Here is a 23,476-nt window from a genome sequence, read left to right on the forward strand (position 1 = left end):
GCATAAAAACTAAATAGGTCACCACACATGAGATTTGAACATTCAAGCCTGCTGGGGTTGAATTCAGACTGACAGTGCCAGGGTGTGCTGCTCTTGTCCTGTCCGTTAGTCCTGCTTTAACCCAGTCGTAGCTCTAGAGGGCAGCCGTGGTTCTGAAACAGTTCCTCCGTTGTCACTGAATGACGGCCAAGCCAGACAATATGTCGAAAGTTTTAACCAATCTGTCACTGTACTTGCACCTCTAAGCAGCTCACAGGTCAGGTAGCAAAGTGAAGGTAAGACTGTCTACAGTAGTGTGGCATCTGTACCAACTTCTGTTGTAACCGTCTCTTGTGTGCCCCCCTCATTAAAGAAGGGAAAAATATATATTTTTTTGTAAGTATCACTGTTAAATTCTGCCAGCAGCATTTTTCTTCACACAGTCTGTATGTACTGTACTCGAGTTGGTTTTGACTTGTGCTGTCAGCCCTTTTCTTATTTTAAAGAAATGAGCCTATCTCTGCCCATAGCAACACTAACATAGACCTTGCTGACCTACTCAACTTAACGTCACATACTTTTTTTTTACCAATCCACAATAATAGATCCTGCTATTCAGAAAAGAAAACATGACTTTTTGTGTGCATCTTTTGACTCTATAGTTTAAGAATATTTTATTTTCCTACTTTAATGAACGAGATCTTTATTTTTTCTCAGACGAATTGCTACACCCAGGGTTTTAGTAATAATACTACTACTACTATTAATAATAATAATAATAAACCCAAGTTTATTTCACTCTCTGTCACAGTCATATCATTGGAGTAAAACTATAAAGACATGAATTGGATCAGTTACTCAGAATCCTATCACATAAATTCTATGTTGTTTCTCCATTGGTTTCTTTGTCCAGTATGTGATCGTTCTTGTGGTTAGTTGACTCCTCTGATGCCAGCTGTTGCCATTCAAAGCCTCCTCACAGTGGCACAGACCTCCTACCCCCTCCCTGAAACATTGTGGCACACCACGCGTACATGTTTCACCCCCTGGTGGTCTTGAATGGCACTGGGACCATAACATACACAGCCCTCCTGACTCTGCTGCAGTGGACTGAACAAGAGTCCTATGAAGGTTCTGAATGATCTGCACAAATTTAAATTTAAATAAATGTTTCTTTTCCACAATCAACCAGTTTCATACTAGAAAGTGATTTAGTACACAACACATAGAAAGGTGTTCTGATAAGCGTAGACAGGCTTATTGTGTTGCACTTCATGTATAATAGACTGTATCGGAAATGCAACAAATTAACATAATACATGTGGATATCAGACTGATCAAAATCTTTGTTGAAAGATCTTTGCTGACTGTTTAAAGGGGTACTCCAGAGATTTAGTGTTGTGAGACGGGGACTTGTGAAAGATAAGGTAAGGGGTAAAATATCCTGACGTTTAAGTCGTTTAGTCCTTAGTGTGGGTCTAAACCAAAAAAAGGATCCACTAGATTATGGGAAATGTGGGAACACACTGGATCCTACATTTCCCATAATGCAACTCAGTAGCATGTTTCTGTTAGAATGTCTAGTAAACACCCACATAATTAAAACTCCACAGTGTGGATTAAAAAACTGTAGGTTAGTGGTATTAACCCTAATATCAGCATGAAGGTTATTATCTAAAGCCCTATTCAGATGTGATTAATCTTACAGACTTAGGTGGGGAGTAAAATGTGTAATTCAACTGAACATGGACATTCTGCAGGAAGCCAAAACCTCATTAAACTGTTTAGAAAAAACAAAAAAACTTCCCTACAATCAATTTTTTTTTACATTTTCTTCAGTGTAAAGGTAATCCAGTGATAGTTGCAGGTACATCCATTACACACAGGAAGTGCTAATTACTAAGGGGACTCAAAAGACAATACCAGTACCTGCCTGGAGCTAAATAGGCCCATATGTTGATGTAGCAAATGTAACGTAGCAAAAATATTTTTTATTTATTTCACACAAAAATCAAATTTCACACTGAACTGAATAAAAAGGGAAGGAAAGTAGAGGGACAAGCAGCTCCTTGCATGGATTTATTTATTTTTTAAATACAAGATTGATTAAATTACACAAGGTAAAACATTAGGTAATTGCAGCTGTAAAAAATGACCCACGCACAAGATCAACATCACTCACCAGCGCAGGTAATATTAAAATCACCCTAGAGAAATAAATCCAGTCTAAAGGGGGCTTAAGACCTCACAAATCTTGCCCAGAGCTACATTATTTACTGTTCATAGGTCATATCTAAAATAACTAATCTAAAAAAATTTAAAAAATCAGCGGAGTGCTCCTTTAAAGGTAGCAAGATTTATTATGTGTTGTCTCACAGATAAAACCTTTTTCTCACCAATAGTTTCTGCAGTTCTGATCTATTTCAACCTTTCCAGGACCTTCATAGTCTCTTTCCTTTTAAAAAAGACACAGGCACCTTTCCCATAAAACTGACTTGGGGTTTTACGTCACCGGGTAGGTGTATGTCTTTGCCAATGTCCCTTTTAAAAGTAAGCCCTCTGTTTGATCTGCAGTTACACAGAGTGACAGTACTTAACGTGTAGCTCTTGACTCCTTAAGTACTTGTCCAGAATCCAGAACAAATAAACTGCAGTGGAGTGATGAGGATCGTAAATTCTCTCTACCTCCCTCTGTCTCTCTCTCTCTCTCTCTCTCTCTCTCTCTCTCTCTCTCTCTCTCTTTCTCTGTCTCTCTCTCTCTGTCTTTAATATGCCTCAGCATCTGTTGTCAAGTTCACATATCCTCACATGTACTCACACACCACCACCCACAAACTCTCATGTTGGTATAGGTTGTTGTTTTTGAGTTGTGTTTTCTTCTTCATGCTTTGCCTGTACCCTTCTTGAGTAATGCAGCTGCTAGGTCAGGGTCTCTCGTGATTGCTCTCCTCCAGCCTTGTTGCTAGTCTTTATGTTATTCTGGTTTGTCCCTTCTTACCCTGCTGTCTTCTAGCTGGACTCAAGGGTAAGTGCTTCCCTGTAGCCGGCACAGCTCAGATAATCCCCGCTGATTATCTGACAAATGCAACGTTCTTTCTCTCTTCTTTCCCTCTTCTCCTTTTTCACGTCTCGCCTCATGTCTTAGATATTAGTTGATAACTTTTTTGTTTTTGTTTTTGATGACCTCAACTTGAGGATCTAAGTATAAGCATCCATTCGTGCCAGTATAGGATGCATGTATTTTATTCTAAGAGCTTATTATTTGACTCAGTAATGGTTAAAGTTGATATTATAGTTGTTACTGCATAATTGCCTTCTCTCTTTATTCACATTGGTGACTGGATCCCTCAGAGTAAAGCAATATGATTATAAAATGTGACATTTTTTTTTTAGAAAAGTAAGTGCAATTTTTTTATCTCATGAAAAATTTAGCAAATTTTTTATCTCATGAAAAATTTAGCAAATATAAATTTCAAGAACAGAAAGCAAACTTTTTTTTAATTGTTTTTATATCAGTTAGATGAAACCTAGAAGATATCAGACAGATAAAAGTGTAGATAAAGTGTGAATGATGATGGCGGTCTGATGCATGAGTGAAAATTGTTTTTAACACTCCTTAACAGTGTTGCTCATGCTTTACTTCAGAGGGCTCAAACACTTTTAGTTGTTTTTCTTTGAACTTTTCTTGATGAGAGTTGGCAAATATGTATGCGGAGTATTCTGAATGCCAAAGACAAGGAGTAGCTAATGCCGCCCCTTCTTACGATAAAATACTCCGGACCTCCCCCCTTCCTCCTTCCTACAGTAGATGGGCCTGTAGATAGAAGCTAGACCGGTGTTACACCTCCAGCAAGGGGAGATCATTTTGATTTCTTTTGACTGCCCTTTGTTTGCCTGAATAGGAGAACACCTGTGTCATGTGTCCATAATTTTGTACAAATACAGGAGTTTTCATTCATTTCCCCCATCTCCCAGAGAATGATACAGTTTTGCCTCTGTCGGCTTCATGCTATTTACCCATGTACTTGCACCAAATTGTATTGCTACCCTATTAGAGTTCTCCGGTAGTGGTTTGCCTGTTAGTGTGCTCTGTAGAGATCATGAATACACTGCAACATATTCAAGTATTGTCAACTTGCAAATGCGTAGAGAAAAAAAAAAAAGGGAATGCCAAAAAAAAAAAAAAAGATGGAAAAAAATGCAAATTTGAAAATGGGTCTGCAGATGTGCATGACATTTAAAAGCTCAATGGAAAGTCACACTGTTCTCCAGCATGTGATCATTTATATATGTATGCAAAAGTACTCGCCTATTTACTTTGGGAATTTGGGAATTTTATTTATGGTTGAAGTCATTTTTATTATTGTAAGTTATGATAATGTTACTGTAGTATTGAGTGTATTCTGGATTTAAACTCCATTTCCTCATTTAATCCAATCAAAGGAGACGTAGTCCACTCACTATGTGTCACAGCCCGACCCCAGGGACCTTCTGTTCACTCTATGGATGTTTTCTCACTATCTCAACACTGATCCAACAACATCACTTCTTTGTACCTTGGTCCTGAGTGAATCTTCCTCTTGTAGTCATCACTACCGTCCAGCACTTGTCTGACCACTGTCTTGTTGTCCCATTCAAAGGTTGTCTTTTATCCACCCAATCCTTGTATCATCTTGTTATCATCTTCTCATCCAGCACTGGGTTCACCTGTATCGCCACTGACTTCTCTCTGTGTTTCTAGACCTCACATGTTAACTGTCCTACTCTTTTCCATTACGAATGACTGTATCTGTCTTGTCCCTCTTCCTCGGACAATCTCTTATTCCGATCGTCCACAGTTTACTTGTTGTCTCACAGGTTTTCCTAAAAAAAAAAAGCTAATTTCTTGAAGTGAAACCCTCTGTAGGTTTCTTTTTTTTTCAGTGAATGTTTAGCACCCTTTCCCTTTCCCTCTCACTGACCTGAGTGTTGACAGATGTCAGTTGTGCTCTATTCGGTACCCAGCCCAGATCAGACCTCCACGTCCTTCCCCAACTTCTGCATCATCATTATCACTCATGTTAGTGTCTCATGGACATGACACCTGTCACTCACACTGAGGACATGACTGCATCTCTTATCTATTTTGAATCATCCTCATTCCCATCATTTCATCTCTGACAGCTGTATTATTTACCCATTCAGGGTTAGTTTAGTAGGTGTTATCTATCGTGGTTTAGAATAAAGTAAAAAAAACAAAAAAAAAAACAATGTTTTCATCATCATCATATTTACTGAGTTCATGATAGTTTCATTATATTATTTTTTTACACAAGTTGATGTTACTAATCTTCTTTTCTTCATTGAATTTCACAGAGCAGGTTTAGTCTTTTAAAGTCTTAAAGTCTCTTTTTTAAAGTCCAGAGAAGGTTAATGGCAAAAGTTATGAAGCAAGACAAACCATAAAAATTTTGTATGACTTTCTAAGATTCATAACTGGGGGAAAACTCCAGTTTAACTTTTTTTTTTTTTTTACCACACAACTTTTTTTTTTCTTGAATTAGCACTTTATACTGTATTTCTACAGTGTGTTCAGAATAATTATTCTTTTGCCATATTTCTGTCCTTTTTATTAGCACACGTCCCAATATTTGTCAGGACCTGAGTGACATTCAACAATCGCGAATGGCAGAATCTATTGAATACATAAAGGAAGAATGCATCTAACTGTATCAAACCAGCACTTTTTCAAACATGTTTTTTTCCCCCCTGCAAAACATCAGGGAATGTGACATACTAAGATGCATGCATGCACATACAATAGAAGATTGATAGAATCTCATTCACCAATACATCAAATCTCTTTACGCTGTCTGACACAATGCAAGTTGACAATGTAAGCTGTAAGTGTTTATAATTTGCCCTTAGAAGTAGCAAAAGAAATAAAATAAAAAAACGACCCCTGTGTTTCTGTGTTGTGATGAAGACTTGCTGCTTTTGCCTCACTGATTTCTTCTCCTCTGAATCGTGTTCTTTCCCCTGTTCCGTTGGCTGGATAGACGCTGACAGAGCTCAGAAACATGGCATGGATGAGTTTATCTCCGCTAACCCCTGTAGCTTTGACCACGCCTCGCTGTTTGAGATGGTGCAGCGACTCACGTTGGACCACAGGCTCAATGATACCTTCTGCTGCTTGGTGAGTGACTCTCTGATACACACTCCGATGGCAGTGGGATGTTTTTGTTAGCTGACATGCTGTATAATGAAATCTACATGTGTGTGTGTTGCCTTGTGCAGGGATGGTTTAGCCCAGGCCAGGTATTTGTCTTGGATGAGTACTGTGCCAGGAATGGAGTTCGAGGTTGTCACAGACATCTGTGTTACCTGCGTGATCTACTGGAAAGAGCAGAAAGTGGGGCTATTATTGACCCCACTCTTCTTCACTACAGCTTCGCTTTCTGTGCCTCCCATGTCCATGGGAACAGGTGTGCCCTAATCTCTTCTTTTAATATGTTTGTGCTTTATAAGTGACATTGTTGGACAACACCTGAGTACTGAGTAGGTGGGCACATGAGCACAGAGAAAAATCAGCCTAATTAGAGGACTCCTATTCATTTTTTTTTTAATTTCCCATCTATATAATTTATTCACATTTGTTTATTTTTATGTTCTGTTGTGTTAAATTTTGTGTAATGTCTTGTTATGTCGTTAATCAGTTGCATATCGCTACACATTTCCTTGTTTTCTACCATTTTTCTTTGTTTTTCTTATCTCTCTGTCCTTTGTTGCCATAGTCTCTTACTGTCCATATTATTCATCCTCCCATGCGTCCGTTAAAGTCAGAGAGGGCAGCAATTACTGGGGGCCGCTGGGCTATGAGGCTCTAATGTCTCCAAAGAGTTCCCAAAGCCCAGATCCTCGCACTTCCTCTAAGCGAACACGCATATTCAAGTTTAGAAAGAGAAAGGATTCCAAAATACCACTCTTTCAAGGGCAGAAAAGGTGAGACATTGTCATTTATTTGTGGGTGTAAAGCTCAAAGCGAACTCAAGGAACCAATCTCACACAATTTGCAGTCAGTTCCTTGGGAGCTTGAAGCTTTCAGTCAGTGTTTGTTTGTTTATTTTGTTTGGTCCTGTCGGACTCCGATGAGGGGTTGCATAACTTAAACCTCTGCAGGGTTTCAGCTGAGTTAAAGTATGTGGGTGTGATTCTCATAGGCCAGACGGGCTGAGCACAGTGAAAGTGGATGAGAAGGAGCGCTTTGAAGACATCAAGGAGCGGTTGCGTGTGATATTGGAAAACCATATTGTAAATTTCAGGTAACTGCTAGGTCACCAACAGCACATTACGCCAAGTCACAAAATATGATGCCCATTGGATTTTTTCCACTGATATTAAATTTAACGTCTACATCTTCCCTTGTAGATATTGTTTCCCCTTCGGCCGCCCAGAGGGAGCACTGAAGGCCACTTTATCTTTGCTGGAGAGGGTTTGTAAAGATTTTTAAAAAAAAAAAAAAAGCCTTTTTTTACCCCATGAAACAGCAAACTGTGATGTAATAAAAACACGTTACATAATACCTCTGTAATGTGGCCTGCAGGTCCTGATGAAGGACATTGTGACCCCAGTTCCACCAGAAGAAGTTAAAGGAGTGATTCGCAAATGTTTGGAGCAGGCAGCCCAGCTCAACTACGAGCGGATTAAAGAATATGCTAAAATTGAAGGTAAACAGAAAAGATGCAAGCCAACATTACATAACGACTGCTGGAGTGAGTGTGTTAATGACATAATGATAAACTAAACAATGCAAAGCAGTCATTTTGTATGAAATGCTCAGTCACTGGTTGTGTGTGGAATAAAACATTTAGCAGGTCTACATGTATATTTCCCAGACTTCCTTTTTCCTACTCCAGTATGAGATTGTACTTGTCGCTGTTATTTTCTCCGTATATGGTATATTTGTGTCCATATCCCAAATGATTTGTGGCACCCCAAATTATTTGTGACAGTTTGTCGGTCACTTTCTGTCTCTCAGTGCAATAACTCTCTCCTTTGTTTCAGGCCTGCTTTAGCTCTGTGCTGTTCTGTAGGTCAAGTTGGCTTTTGTGTAGAGGTGTGTGAGTAAAAATGCATTCAAATCCAAAGCCCTGAAATCTGTTGATGTGCTGATCTCTCATTGTGCCTTGACTTTTCAAGCTGTGTAGTAGCAGCTGAGTTCAGCTTAAGTGAAAGTCCTCTCTGGCTCCCAGCTCCCAGTCGATGCACACCCCACTCCACCCCCGTGTCCTACTATTACTGTAGCTTTTACCTCTCTGATTCCTCAAGCTGCCTCTGCCCGCCCCCCCTTTTACACCCGTGCCTTGAAATACCAGCAGCTCTCCTGTCACCTCTGTCCTATGTTCTTGCTGAAGACCACTATCTCCTGTTCCCTGTCCTACGCCTGTCTGCTCTGCTTTTTTTTGTGGGCTTTTTCCACAGTTATCACTTTATTTGACCTCCTGACTTGTGATGTGATAAGTGGCTTTTGACCGAAGGAATGCTGGGATTGAACGCCTACAAACCAGCATCAGCTCCCTGCATGTGCTTTGAGTCAACTTGGCCTTTCTTTACTGGCATGGATTACATATCAAAAACTACATCAGTGACAAGACATTTTATAATGTCTTATTCTCTCTTGCTGTGTTTTTGCATATTTATATGGAAAACTGTTGTTTATGCCTTGAAAGAAATCCCTAAGGGTGCTAAAGATACTAAGGATCAAACCTTACTATCTTGCCATGCTCTACAAATTTCTGTCCTTGTGAGGCGCCTGGTTCAAAATAAACCAAACATTTGGCTTTGCTACCGGGTCTCCTGCCCTGCAGATTGTCGTTTTCACTTGGACAGCCCTCTTCCCATCAGCCTCTGACCTCCAGCATTCCCACCTCTGACCCCAGCCTCTTGCATGCACTGATCCTTTTTTATAGGGAAAAAGAGGGAAATGTATGAGCACCCTGTCTTCTGCTTGGCGTCTCAAGTGATGGATTTAACCATCCGTGAGTACCTTCATCACACCCTCCCCGGTCTCTCGCTCCTTCTCCTCTTTCTTCACCTCCATCCTCCCCCCCTTCTGCCTCTCCTCTTTCTTCAGAGATGTCGCTGCTGCCATGCTTGTTTTATTTGTTTTTTTATCTGTGCCTTTTGTCTGTGAGAGTGAGTGGGGAGCGTGCCAGTCGAGAGATCTGAACAGTGCCACGTTGAATTAGTCGAGGGTCTTTTTAAAAAACAAACAAAAAAAAACATCTGTTTGTGATGGACGTGAATGAGCAGTCTGGTCTGTAAGCTTCTTTCTTTTGGTTGGATGCCCATTCCTTTGACTTGAATGCATTTTTACATTGCTTACATTGTTATCTCCTCCAGTCATTTGGTCTGATCATGTGTCAGTGGTGTGCTGTGCCGAACAGGTAGGCTTTTGGTTCACCGTGACACCAGAGATAGCGAAGGAGCATCTGGCGACAGAGCTATTGTTTGGGGAGGACAGGAGAGGGTAGGGCGTATGGATTTACCAGCTCCTGTATGTGTTTTTAAATTGATTCAAATCAACTCAAGTCACTCAGTGTGTCCTGTCTGTGATCTTGGCAGCTGTGTGTGTGTGTGTGTCTTACCTGTTACAATAGTCTAAGCTTTGTCTGTTTGTTAACAAGCATCTTATCACTATTTTAATTTCCAATTTTCCACAGGCTAATATTTCAGCATTTCTGTTTTTTATTGTATGTTTGTGACGTTTGTCTGTTGCCTAGAAACCTCACTCCCCGGAGCTGAGATCATCCCAGCAGATTATTTGAAAGGGTCACATGGTGATGAATAACAACTCTGAGCTTTCCCCCCCTCTGGAACGTGAAAATAACCCTAGAACCGTGCTAATTCTAAACATCTCCTCTTTATCTTTTCTCTCCCTTTTTTGTCGCTGAAGTTGAGAAAGGGCAAAAGGATCAAAAGGATCCAGGTGAACCCCATGTTTAGCTTGTGGTCTAGCCACAGTGCACACAAACATGTACATGCACACAGACCTAACCCCTTTCACATACATGTCTTTTGTGAATAGATGCAGAGCATATGCATGCATGCACAGAATTTACCTCCCATACAGTATATTATACACACTTGTAATATACATTGAAGTTCTCAAATGTCTTGGCATGTTTTAAGCATCTCTTTTTCTTATAAAGTAAATACTCGGAGATTGTATTACTTTATATCATTTCAGATGTCACAACTTGTTTACTTTGTTCTGGAAGTTTCATTTCAGTTCAGCCTTAGTGCAACGTTCTGTTCCTTATGTGCTTAGGTGGTTGTAAGCGGCTGAAATATATATTAAAGCAACATTTTTTTGCATTAAAAAATGTAGAGTAATACAATCTCTTACAAAAAGAATAAGTATACATGTTAAAGTAAAGAATGAAGAAGAGGGACATAAGCAACATTTCAATGTAACGCTCATCATCAAATGGAACAAATATTAACATACATTTCAACTAAAGACCATGCACTTTATAATGTGATTGTATATGTACATGAGTTTTCTTAATGTCATATATTACCTGTATATGATCACACATTTAAATCAAATCAGTTCGTCCTTTTAGATCCTTGAAGGCCCCGTTTAACCATATTCCATAAAATAAACAAACAAAAAACTTTGTGGTATTTAGTCATGCAGATAGTTGTGGTTTTATCACAACTTATTCTTCAACTCAAACTTAACTTTATTTTCTTCATCTCGCAGACAAAACACACACAGACATAGCTATTAAATACGTATATAGAAATATCTGAAAACAAACACCAGAGCCCAACACACAATCCCATTTAAAACAATTTACATCAGGTAAAAGCAAAACATAAAACCTGGAGTACATCCAGCCATCTTCATCCTACCGAACTAACAACAAACAGGAACTATTCACATGGCTAAATACCACCAGGTGTTTGTCTTGTTTGTTTCCTGTAATTTTGGTGAACTGGCCCTTAACTAGTCAACAGTAGTCAGACACGCTGGATATTGGTGTTCTGTGTTTGAACAATGCAATCTTTCATTTTAAATGCCATAATTGACGTAGACAAACTGTTTATCTACTCATTATTAATACGTTAATGGCTCTTAAGAAGCCACAAAGGCCCGCTTTGTTTTTTTTCTAGACCAAACCATGATACAAATATTTATAAATAATTTTTTTTCAGATCTGCTCCCAGCATTTCCCTTAACAGGGCATTATGACCACAGACTATACAGTTACTGTAAGACAAATCCATGTGATCCACCCATTAGTGTCGATTAAATGTCCCTGAAGGCAATGACTCAAGTGTTGTCTGGGCTCTCTAGATATCTCAAATTTCCCCTAATGATAAACTCAACATGATGTAACTTAAATAAAGGTTTCTTTAATCTGTTTTACTCTCAGGACCCTTAAAATAGATACTCAATTTCATTTGGCTTGAGTAGAAATACCCGAGGAACATTTGAGAAAATGTTCCTACTTTAAAATAATAGCTGAAAGCAACAAAATATCCCCAGTGAGAACTAAAGACCGCTAATGTTTTATGTAGAGTTACGTATTTATGTACTTTTAATTTCAGATTTGTGTAGCCATTCAGTTCCATGTTCAAATTATACACATATCATGCCAACATAGTCCTACTGTTTGAATAATCCCATTTCATGACGTCATGTAACTGTCTTATCAGATCATTCTGCCAGCAAAGGTACAAGCAAGTGATTTGGAGCTTTTGCAAATTATAAACAAACTTTAATTAGCAAAGCAATTTTCTTTTTTTTATTACAGTGGCACTGTAAAAATATTCATTAAAACACATCTTAAGACATTAAATCAACTGGCTAGTTTAATCATCTGTAAGATAATAGATCATTAATAAGAAATAACACCCCTAAAGCATTTAATCAACAGAGAATCTATGACTTGCTCCAAAAAAGTAATTTACTGTATTGTCCAGAGATGATATGAAAAGGTGAAATTCAGTATGATTGAAAATATGAGAAATGTCTTTAAATTGCGCCCATTTGAATATAGTTTTGAAAAATATCTGTAAAGATATCGTTTAAATTATTGCAGCCTGTTACCTGTTCCACTCTATTGCAGCATAACTAACGAGTACAAAAGCTGTGACATATTATTAGACTTACTTATATTTGGATAATTAAACTAATTAAAATTAATGTAATGGAAAGATTTATGCAGAAGTAATGAATTATTTTTACAGTGTATGCTCACTGAGTGGGTTTTTTTTTTCAACCATGACATGCGACAGCTCCTTATACAGATGGCTTATTCAGTACCGCTTCACAATATGCATGTTTCTGATGCCACATTGCACCTCCATCTCAACGCCACTGTTCTTGTGCCTGATACTCCTCCAACATAAGCCTGAGTATCCTACAAACACATCAGCTCTGTTGCTTTATGTCATGCAACCCAAAATGCATATAAATGAGAACACGCTTTACTTGTTAAGGGGGTATGGTAGGTAAATATCACAGTGTAAGCGCTGTGTTTATACTTCTATTAAACAGTCAAAAATATAGACAGGGAAAATCTTCTTGAATAGTCATAAAAATCCCCCTGGAATCCTTCTCTGTGCTTGACTAACCACTCATCCCTCACCCTCATCCTTTTGTCTCAGAGAACGTAGGCCGCTTAGTCACGCCTGCCAAAAAGCTGGAGGAAACAATTCGCCTGGCGGAGTTAGTCATAGAGGTCCTCCAGCAGAACCAGGAACACCATGCGGAGGTGAGTGAGAACCCTCTCCTCCTCTCCTCCTCAAAACACTTTCCCTCTATACTCTCACTCTTATCTCACTCCGCCCCACAACAGGGAGTTAGTCTTATTATCAGTCTCCTATAAATAAAGCTGCTTTCATCTATGGGTTACTAAAAAAAAAAAAGATAAATTTAATTTAGGAAAGCTCTAATTGGTGTTCGACAGACCATGGCTGCATGGAGTCAGAGCACAATGTTTGAGCATAGACTGTAAATTAGACAGAAAATGATATAATGTTTGCAGCTCTTTCCTCTAATCACCGCTCGTAGCTCAGTGTTGCAGTGTTACATAAGCCATCCAAAGCGTTGAAAAATGGTAATGTTTTATTCAAGCTAGTCCAGAATGAACAGAAGGCAGGAAGGTTAACAGTAACACAGGCCAACACGTGTTGCTCACAGCTTCTGCGTGCTCTTACAATTGTAAAGATTCCAGTTTGGCACAGCTAGAAGACAAAATAGCCAGTGGTGGAAGAAGAAGTACTCGGATCTTTTACTTTTAAGTAAATGTACCATTACAGCAGAAATATAAAAAACACCATTATAAGTCATGCATTCAAAATCCTACTGAAGTAGAAGTACAGAGGTATTACCAGCTGAATAGACTGGAAGTATCAAATGTAAAAGTGCGTATGCCACAGAAAGACATAAGATTAGATTAATACTGTTGCATAAAAGAGAGAGACAGTAACTTCAGATGATTAACAGGGTTGTAAACAAGAAAAAAAAAAACTAAATTCTGTTTCACAAATCTGTAATCTTTTGTCTTTTTAGGTGAAATATTGGATAATTGTTCCTCTTCCCCACCTCACAGTTTATTCAAATGAAACCATCTGAGGTGTATAGAGGGGAAACTACATCTAAAAATATGGTTTACAAGCAAAACTATAAGAAAGCTATGGTTTAATCTACTACAGTGTTTGTATTGTATAAGTTTATGATATGTCTTTGGTGTGTGTAGTCTTTTGAAAGAAGGAAATTGTTACAACAACAGTCAACAGATTATACCAGTATAAAAAATAATAAATAAGGTGTTATAAAAAGTAATATATTACCCTCTGTAGTAGAGTAGATGTATAACCCTAACCCTAACCCAAAGTACCCCAAAGTAAGTAATTAAGTTAAGTACAATACTCTAATAAATGTTTCTTTCCACCACTGAAAATAGCGTCCTTATTGCTCCCTGTTTGCTGCTAGAGACACTGAGCTGATAGAAAAGCATGATGGTAATTGTTTAGTTGTGTAGATCTGAAGGTGATCCAATGTGATCTTAGAATATTCAGATAAAGCAGATTTATTGTATCTCTCTGAATATGCTTGACAGGCGGCAGTCACAAGTTCTGGAGATCAATCGGTACAGTATTTTTATTTCTTTTTCCTCTTCAGTCCCCATCACGACCCCCCTGTATGGCATGTGCGCCACTATGGCAACAGGCACCTTTCTAGACAGTAGGAGCTCATAGATACTGTAGCAATGGGTGGGTTTGTAGGCATAGAAGTGAGAGCAAACTTGTTTAAAAATTTAAAAAAAGGCACTATAGCTTGCACAACATAATTGTGATCATAAAGCATGTTCATCGGGCCATAAAGAGGTTTCCTTTCGCTCCAAGCATGCTGAACCAGTAAATTTCCCAAAGTATGCTCCATGTGAACCTTTGAAGTTTGATCCACCATAAACATTTGTTTCCCCTCCATCCAACGATTAATTTCACAGTCCGCACTTGTTCCAGCATTACTCCCCCAGCTTCTCCTCTTCCATCCCTCTCTGCTGTCCACTCCTAGCTTAAAAACCCTTTTAAGAGAAATTATTGTTCTGTACATCTTCCTGTGTTCTCACTGTCATATGATTGGTGATTGTCCAAACAGGGAAAAGAGGTATGTAGTAAAGCTGAATGAAAACCCCCCATAATGCTCTGTGCATGTCCAGTAGATGATGCCACGTGTCCCTTCCCCCCTCAGCATCAGTACACTCCCTCAGGACTTGTCCTTTGTCCCGGCTGCATTGATACAGCACTGTAGTCTTGTCTGGCTGAACACTGGGTCTGCCCTAGAGCTCACAGGGTCCTGAATGTGTCCCTTAACCTCCATCAAAGGTTGGCGGACACTCCACCTGCCGACCTTTGAGCGTTTTTCCTTCCCTCACCCGTTGGAAGCTTTTACAGTCCTCCCCTTTAACCCCCCCCGTCCGTCCGTCTGTCTCCCCTGTCCGCAATAAGAGTATCTCTCCTTGAATGTGGTGGAGAAGAGCTTTGTATGCTGCCTGTTTCTCTAACACTAGAACTGTCGAGCTATTTAAATATTGGGAGTGGGCAGGTAAGTACACAGGTAAGTAAGGTTTTGACTGCCACTCGTGGTGGTTGAGCCAAGTTGGGAAAATAGCTGAAACACTGTAAAATGAAGCATGCGGCGTAATTTGGAAAGATCAAGCTTCATTTATTGAACTTGGCAACATGTTAGTCTGAATGATAAGCAAATAAGCCAAGCCAAGACTGCCAGCAAAGCAGCTACTGTACTTCTGCTGTCAAAGGGCGAGGAAGTCCTGACTGTGCTAGAAAACCATCAGCTGAATCCTAGAGACTTACTTAACTAATTGGAAGAGACGCACTCAAACACTGGAGATGCTGTGTGCTGCAGTCTTCGGTATGCCTAGTCAAAGATGTGCATGAGTCACATTCGCATCTAGCGAGCTGTGGGTTTGTCGGCGATGTGAATGGTGGATGCCCTCATCTCTTAGCTTGAGAGAAAAGCATGCAGGGAGCTCCACATCTGCATGAGAAAAGCAAGAACATAACAAGGCACGAATTATGCAACCTTAATGTGTGATTACATGGCTACCTATAAACTTGGCTTACAATTAATCCCGACTAATCAGTGAGAGCAGTGGATTCAGTCTCAGAGTATGCGATGGGAAACACACAATACACGGGCAATCCAGACAGGTGTGATGGTGTGTCCTTTCCTTTCTGTGAAAACTATGTTTGAAAGGAAATACCCAGCAATGTCCACATGCTGCACAGCATGAGACAAACATGAATAAATAATACTAGGAAACAGTGAGTACCTAATGCCTACTTTAAGAAACAGTTTGACATTTGGGAATAACACAGTTTTGCTTTTTTCGCTGAGAGTTAAATGCAAAGACAGACACTTTCATGTCTATCAGTTAAATGTGAAGCTTCAGCCAGCAGTGTCTTAACTTCGCTTAACATTTACAAGACTGGGAGCGGGAGGGGATACTGCGAGAAATGCATCATCTCTTCTAAAGCTCACTAATTAAGAAGTTAGATATCATTTGTTTAATGGGTGCATCAGCTTCCAGAAGTCGGAGAAGTCACCAGAACGTCCAGGGAGTCACTGTGCCAGCCATGAAAAAGCATATAACCTTGTGTAAAGCTGTTTTTTTTTTTCATTTAATTAATGAGATGTAGGGATTCCAGTCTTTATGCTATACTAAGTTAACCAGCTGCTGGTTTTAGCTTCATTTTTAAAGAACAAACAATCTTCTCATCTAACTCTTAAAAAAAATAAGTGCTTCCCTAAATGTACTATTCCTTTGACATACATAGATTATAAATCCAGTGGTATTTCCTTTTAAGACCCGATGAGCTCCAGCTGTGTGTATTATTCCCTCCTCGCTTCCTTGTCTTTCTTCCTTGTCTCATCTCACCTCTTAACCGACGCTCTCGTTCACCTGTGTGCTCTCCCTCGTGTTGTGTCTCCAGGCATTTGCATGGTGGACAGACCTCATGGTGGAGCATGCAGAAAACTTCCTGGCCCTTTATGCCATCGACATGGATGCCGCTCTGGAGATCCAGTCCCCTGAGAGCTGGGACAGCTTCCCCCTCTTTCAGCTGCTCAACGACTTCCTCCGGACAGACTGTAAGTTCCTGTCCCACTTTTTTTTTTTTTTGAAGCAAATTTAGGCGCTTTTATTCTTAAACAAAGACATTAATATCTTTCTGTCACTGGCTTTTTTTTTTTTTTGCACAGATCACCTGTGTAACGGAAAGTTCCACAAACACCTTCAGGATCTGTATGCTCCTCTGGTGGTTAGATATGTGGATCTGATGGAGTCCTCCATCGCACAGTCAATTCACAAGGGCTTTGAGCGAGAGTCCTGGGAGCCTGTAAAGTAAGGAGCCTCCGTCTTTGTAGCTAGGCTGTAGGATGGTTGAAGATGCAAGGCTTTTATATTCAGATGACAGACTGACTGCTTGGAGGCTGAGAAATCTGGGAGAGCAGCTGTAATGTTCACCCAGGCTTCCTGTAGGTTCACTTTTAAAGAATGAGCCACGAGTGGGCTGAATAACCTATTTTTTTCTGTGCAAGAAATAGGTTATTTATTCTGAAAATAGTCTTTGACTAATGTATGTGTCTTACAAATTTCTCTCCGACACTTTGGGGTCAGGGCAACACCTAATATTTCTGTTGTTTTGTTTTGTGAACTAACCTTCATAATGTGTGCTTTGACATGTTGCCAGAAACAAAATGCCTCCAGTTTGTTATGTTGCTGTTTAGAATTCATCCGTTGTGGCTTTCACACATTTCCTTTTGCATTTTTATTTTATTGCAAAGATTCTATTTAATATTTATTAAGGTAAAATGTTTTTTCTTGGTCGTTATTAGTGTTTATTCTTTTCAGTGTCATGTTGCTTCTCCCTCTCACTGCATTTAATACAATATATGTGTGCATCCCGACGTCCAACTCTTTTTTATTCTGTAGGCCTTCGTATAACATGTGTCTTTGACGATTTGACTGTCGGTCTTGTTTATGTGCGTTACTGTATGTTTCTGTCTTCACCTGATTTCTGATTTATGTTACTTTTATGATGAGTGTTACATTGCTTTCTGCAGCTCCCACACCACTGTTATGGATTCTTTTTTTCTTTTTGTCTGTCTTTTCTGCAGGAGTTTAACAAGTAATCTGCCCAATGTGAATCTACCAAATGTGAACCTCCAAATTCCCAAAGTACCAAATCTGCCAGTGCCAGTAGCAGGACTATCAGTTAACCTTCCACAAATGCCTAGCTTTTCTACCCCGTCATGGATGGCTGCTATATATGACTCTGAGTGTGTATTCAACTAGTTCACTTTAGAAATTTTAAGCAAGCAGAGACTGCCTTGGTATGAAGATGACCTCCACCAAAGATTGTTTTTTACAGCACAGCAAAATTTCTTATGTCTCTGACTCTAACTGGACATGAAATGTTACACGAAATCTAATTATACAAAGACCCATTTCAGTATGTTTTCTCATGTGTGAATAATTATGTCCATGTTCATGCCAAGAGCACTCTGAGAGGTGTTAGAGTAGATGGGGTTCTGCTTTTTCTAAAATGAGAGGCTGAAACGCTCTCATTTGTCTCAACATGCATGCTGTTGAGCTGAGGTGTGGAGATACAGGCCAAAACAAAACAAAAAAGAAAATACATATATTCATATTTTATATTGCAATGAGGCTGTTTGGGGATTTTACTGTGCAGAAAAAAAAGAAAAGAAAAAAAACAGTATGTCCCCATTTGAGAAAACATTTGCAAGTCAAGATCTCCGTTCGACAAAAGATGTATCTCCTCAGAGTTGTTGCCCACAGACATTTGCTTTAGTGATTTTCTTAGCGTACTGTAGATCATTCATGGCCTTAGGTTCATCTCTGACCTTGGCCACCTGCTAGTAGTCTGATTGGGAGGGAAGATAACGGGAGGGAATGGAGGTGATGGCACAGAGATAGTGGCCAGATGGCACTCAGACATTCCCGTCTCTGTTTTATCACCTCCCCTTCATGACTCCACATCTTTCCTGCAGCACTTTCCCAATGAGCTCTACTCAGGCTGCCCTGAAAGGTCTGCATGGTTTGTCTGGTAATTCTTCCAGGGGCCCTACCAGCCTGGGGACATGGATGTTGAGAGAGGGCCTGTGATGAAGGGAAAACAATTTGGAAATATATATATGTATACTATATATATATTTTTTTTTTTGTGGAAACAAAAAATGCTACTTTTTACACGCCCTCCCTCACTTCTCCATTCCCTACTCCTTTGTCTTGACACACTGTGATTAGCTGCTGTATCTGCAGTGACTTTACCTGCATGTGGCCACCTCACATCCCAGTCAATAATCATACTTTGCAGCATGGTTATTGATATGTTACAGTAAACCTTGCCCGCTTCTTTTCACCCATACACTGACTGTCCAAAAAAAAAAACACGTGTTCAAACAGGAACTGAGACCAGTCAGTGTATGGTCGGAGTAAAACTTGACTGTGTTCAGGTGTGGAGGAGCATCATCCTCCTCTACACCTGCCACAACAACCCGCCCCCAACACCACACACACCCCTCCTACCCCCTTTTCTCTCCAGCAGGGTGACCTTTGTCTTCTGACCTGTGTGTGTGTGTGTGTGTTTGTTTGGATCGATGGCAGTAATGGCTCCGGGACGTCGGAGGACCTCTTCTGGAAGCTGGACGCCCTCCAGACTTTTATCAGGGACCTGCACTGGCCTGAGGAGGAGTTTGCCAAACACCTCGAGAGTCGCATCAAGCTCATGTCGAGCAACATGATCGAGAACTGCGTCAAGCGGTGTGTTTGCGCATAAAGTGAAGACAGAAACAGAAATACTTTCAGAGGCACCAAATGTTTGAGGATGAATGCTTTACTAAATATTTTATATCATAGTCCCTTTAAATATTGCACTTGTATTGCAGCACTAGGATGGCATTTGAGTCCAAGCTGACAAAGAGCAGCAAGTCCACAGATTTCCGCATTTCTCCAACATTATGCACCATGTTCAACGTGATGGTGGATGCCAAGGACCAGTCAGCTAAATTGTGTGCAATGGAGATGGGCCAAGAGGTAAAAACTTCACCTGGGACGGTGACTGCATGTTAAACAATGACAATTAGTTTTATGCTTGCAAGAAGAAGGAGAAAGTAAAGGATCCATTAAATTAATGTTTTGTTCTTCCCCACCTTTTTTCCCCCCTGCAGAAACAATCAGCTCAACAAATAGATGAGCTGATTGAGGAAAGTGTGAAGGACATGATCCAGCTTCTGGTTGCAAAGGTGCGACTATTTATCAACTGTGACATTAAATGTATTACTTTGTCAACTGAGCAGAAGAAATAAACAGAACTGTTTATTACAAGTTGTGATTTTTTAGCCATCCGATTGCTCTCGGGATGGGAATGCAGGTCTGTCTGCGGGTCGGAGCACCACTTTGGTTTAGACAGAAACATCTTAACAACTAGTTGATGAATTGGGCATTAAATGTTATTAAAGGATGATCCTCTGACATTTCCTGTAGCTTCACCAGTGAGGTCTGCATTTGTGCGTGTTGAGTGAAATATCTCAGCAACAAGAAAACACACATTCAAGCCCTCCTCAGGTTAAATTGTCACCTTACATATAGGTGGCCATCAGGTGGAAGTTCACATTTCTCTTTTGTTTTTCATGACCATGAGCCTCAGCTATACATTGTGTTTATTGCTAATCATCAAATGCTAAGCCAAAGATGGGGAGCATGGTATAAACATTACACACGTGCTTTGCTGTTAACATTGCTGCAGACTCGTTTGATGAATCGCGTTCTTTCCCTCGTTTCTCAGTTTGTTGCCATTCTGGAGGGCGTGTTGGCCAAAATTTCCAGATATGACGAAGGCACTCTCTTCTCCTCATTCCTTTCATTCACGGTAAGATGAAGCTTCTTTTTATTCGGCCTCTTTACTGTCTCATTTTCCTAATGGGCTGATTCTTGCTCGAATTGCTCAGTAATATTTAAGGCTGGTTATGAATCATCAATACTTTTTTTTAAGATATGGACCAAATCATGTCTGTAGAGTATTGTGTAGTGCATAAAGCTGGCATTAAATGACTCTTCAGATTTGTACTGTTCTTTACTTATTCTCTGATCAGACAGTTTTGTAGAATTGAAGTATTGTTAATAGTAAATTCAAAAAGATACTGAGTGATCTGAGCCTGTGTTTGACAACATGTTTCTGATTTCAGGTGAAAGCTGCCTCTAAATATGTGGATGTACCTGTAAGTGCATTAACTCTCTAGCTCTCCATGTGCTTATGATCCTGTGTGTTTTCCTTTTTACAGATACAGTTGAACTAAACATGTTTTGTCAGTCTTTTTTTGCCTTTCTTGATTACAGTAGCTTGCCAATGTGTGTGTATTCCTCTCCCGAGCCTTGACCCTGTTCTGTTTCTGTTCAACAGAAACCTGGGATGGATGTGGCCGACGGCTATGTGACCTTTGTGCGCCACTCTCAGGATATGCTCCGTGATAAGGTCAATGAGGAGGTGTATATAGAAAGGTTATTTGATGTAAGTAAGATGCCGTCTCCTCCTAACAAGAAGGGAGGGGCCTTCCTAAATGTGGCAAAACAACAGGGCAGAGAGGGATAAGTCCCATTTTGAGACCAGGAGATGTATTTTAACCTGGCAGAAGAGGCTTTTCTGATCCTCTACCCCTCTTGACTTTTCTCTCTCCCTCTTTCTGTCTCTCTTCTCTGAACTTTAGCTGCTGCCCTCTGCATTCTGGTGTACATTGCCACAGTGCTTTTGGGCCTTTGTGTATTAAAAAAAAGGAAACTTTTATTTACAAAGAGTCCATAAAAGCATCTTCAAAAAAAAAAAAAAAAAAGGATTATCTGAAGCAGTGCTCTCTGGAAAGAACAGAACTATCACACGCCAGCACACCAACTTCTATGTTTTTAGCTCATCACTGTACTCTGTGCTTTCAGACACTTTCCACGTAAAACATGTCAGCCTCCTGAATAAATGACACTCAGCCCTGTTGGCCTCAGTCCACAGTGGAGCACCTGCACAGTTTCTGCGTGAACTGAAATTGCTGGGTGAAGGATGCACTGATGGATGGGCCAAGGTGACACAATGATGTCACACTCAGAGGCTGACATGTCGCATACCCTTGATCTGTCAGAGCAGTGGTTCCCAACCTAGAAGCCACAAGATAAATCTGAGGGGTTAAGAGATGATTCAGAGGACAGGAGAGAAGAAAAAAAATCATTACTGTTACACAGAATAATCATTTTTCTGACTTTTGTCAGCTTCTTTCTTGTGAAAGACTTCCAGTAGCCTGTCGCACCAGTTTGAATATAATAAGTCAACGCGGACTGCGACGTTGTTAGTTTCAAACTAAACTCCATACTTTTACGTTTAATTGCAACGTCTGAACTTGTATCACAACTTAATTAAGGCAACCTTAACGAGAACATCGTAGCAGAGTGTGAATCACTGATGAACATGAGAAAGTAATGTGAAGTAGCATAATACAACTTGTATTTGTCGGTACCACGTAATTGATAATTGATAATAATATATATATTTTTCCATCGTGTCTGTTAAACTTACACAGTAATGCAAAACGCAAATATTTCTTCTGACTTCCTCTAAAATTAGCACCAGCTTCAGTTAATAAGGAGAGACATACACCTGCTCAGGAAAGGTGTAACTTTTCTCAACGTTCTTCTAACTTTAGAGCTGCAACAATTACATCGATCGGCAGGAAATTAATTGGCAATTATTCTGATTAGCGATTAATCATTGTGTGAAAATGCTCTTTCTCGTCTAGTATCTTTAACATCTCAGGGGTCCCTTTGCAATTCTTATTTGTTCCGTTATGTGGGGACAATTAACACAGCTTGTCTGCACTGTGGTGAAGAATAGACTGATGTGTTACTTCGTAGCTGCTCGTGTTAGCAGTCTGGAGAAAGACAGAAGTAAAAAGAAGAGAAGTTTAAATAACGGCATGTCAGCCGCTGTTATATGGCATGGACTTTTGTCAAGAAATACTGAGTGGAATATTAATGTTATGAGAGAACAGGGTTGACCTCAACTTTCAGATGGTTTGTTTGAATTAAACAAGGGATGAGTTTTACGAAACGGGATAGAGACTTTTTACAGTATAGACATAACGAAGAATCACTTATATGAGAAAGCAATTAGGAGATGCATCCACGTGTTCATGCATTCATGCAAACACACACATACGCTTTACCTCCATGAAAGATTTCAGCCTCCTAAAGGCTAGAGGCCACCAACGAGCTCCAGGAGGAGCTGGTCTACCTAACATAACTAACTTCTATGGTGCAGATAGTAACGAAGTTATAGCACAACTGCTCCATCACATTCAAACTAAGCTGAACTGGTGCCACAGCCTGCAAGACTCTAAAATTAAACAGTTTGAGCAGGAAACACAGCTCTGGTTGAACAGCTCAAAGTCTCACAGTTAATGAATATACATCCTGGGTTGGGGGTTGTGACGTGACTATATGCCAAAAAAAGGTTGGGAACCAGGGCGTTAGAGGGTGAAGAGAGCACTGTCTTACAAAAACATAATCCTAAACGGGATACATTGACAGTAATGTGTCCTCCATGTGTAATTTGAACGACACATAATGCTGTGATGTGTGTGCTTCATGTCATTCAGAAACTATTTGTACAGACCTGTGTCTCTACAGGTGTGTGACGGCTTTGTGTGTTTTTGACAGATTCTCAGTTCTGTGAGGCAGTGACGTCAAGTTTTTCATGTCTGAGAGATACTCAGAAGTTTCCCTTTGGTTTTATAATTTTGTGTTGGCTGCGGACATGGGAGTCTTGAGCCAGATAAATATGATTTTCTTTATTTGTTGTTGTTGTTTTTTGGAGTGAGGAGTGATGCTGTTGTGAAGTGTGGGTCTGCTTTTTT

The 23,476-nt window shown here is 39.9% G+C and overlaps 1 protein-coding gene across 14 annotated transcripts in view; it reads left to right on the forward strand.

Moving 5' to 3' along the window:
• The window catches only part of cadpsb (Ca2+-dependent activator protein for secretion b), a 60,337-nt gene that overhangs the window by 32,207 nt on the left and 4,654 nt on the right, over positions 1–23,476 (forward strand). The window contains exons 12-30 of one of the 14 annotated variants that reach the window (XM_019262491.2): positions 2,993–3,004; positions 6,018–6,154; positions 6,256–6,443; positions 7,179–7,280; positions 7,387–7,450; positions 7,562–7,685; positions 9,914–9,946; positions 12,640–12,746; positions 14,097–14,126; positions 14,639–14,647; positions 16,495–16,651; positions 16,763–16,904; positions 17,681–17,842; positions 19,191–19,346; positions 19,472–19,619; positions 19,754–19,828; positions 20,371–20,454; positions 20,771–20,803; positions 20,986–21,093. In XM_019262491.2, coding sequence (XP_019118036.1) covers positions 2,993–3,004; positions 6,018–6,154; positions 6,256–6,443; positions 7,179–7,280; positions 7,387–7,450; positions 7,562–7,685; positions 9,914–9,946; positions 12,640–12,746; positions 14,097–14,126; positions 14,639–14,647; positions 16,495–16,651; positions 16,763–16,904; positions 17,681–17,842; positions 19,191–19,346; positions 19,472–19,619; positions 19,754–19,828; positions 20,371–20,454; positions 20,771–20,803; positions 20,986–21,093 — 1,871 coding nt within the window. Of the gene's footprint in view, positions 1–2,992; positions 3,005–6,017; positions 6,155–6,255; positions 6,444–7,178; positions 7,281–7,386; positions 7,451–7,561; positions 7,686–8,927; positions 8,997–9,913; positions 9,947–12,639; positions 12,747–14,096; positions 14,127–14,638; positions 14,648–16,494; positions 16,652–16,762; positions 16,905–17,680; positions 17,843–19,190; positions 19,347–19,471; positions 19,620–19,753; positions 19,829–20,370; positions 20,455–20,770; positions 20,804–20,985; positions 21,094–23,476 lie in introns of all 14 variants that reach the window. The other 13 variants (XM_019262497.2, XM_019262494.2, XM_019262492.2 and 10 more) reach the window with 13 other exon arrangements.

This window comes from Larimichthys crocea, chromosome VI (genome assembly GCF_000972845.2).
Source record: "Larimichthys crocea isolate SSNF chromosome VI, L_crocea_2.0, whole genome shotgun sequence".
Taxonomy (NCBI): domain Eukaryota; kingdom Metazoa; phylum Chordata; class Actinopteri; family Sciaenidae; genus Larimichthys; species Larimichthys crocea.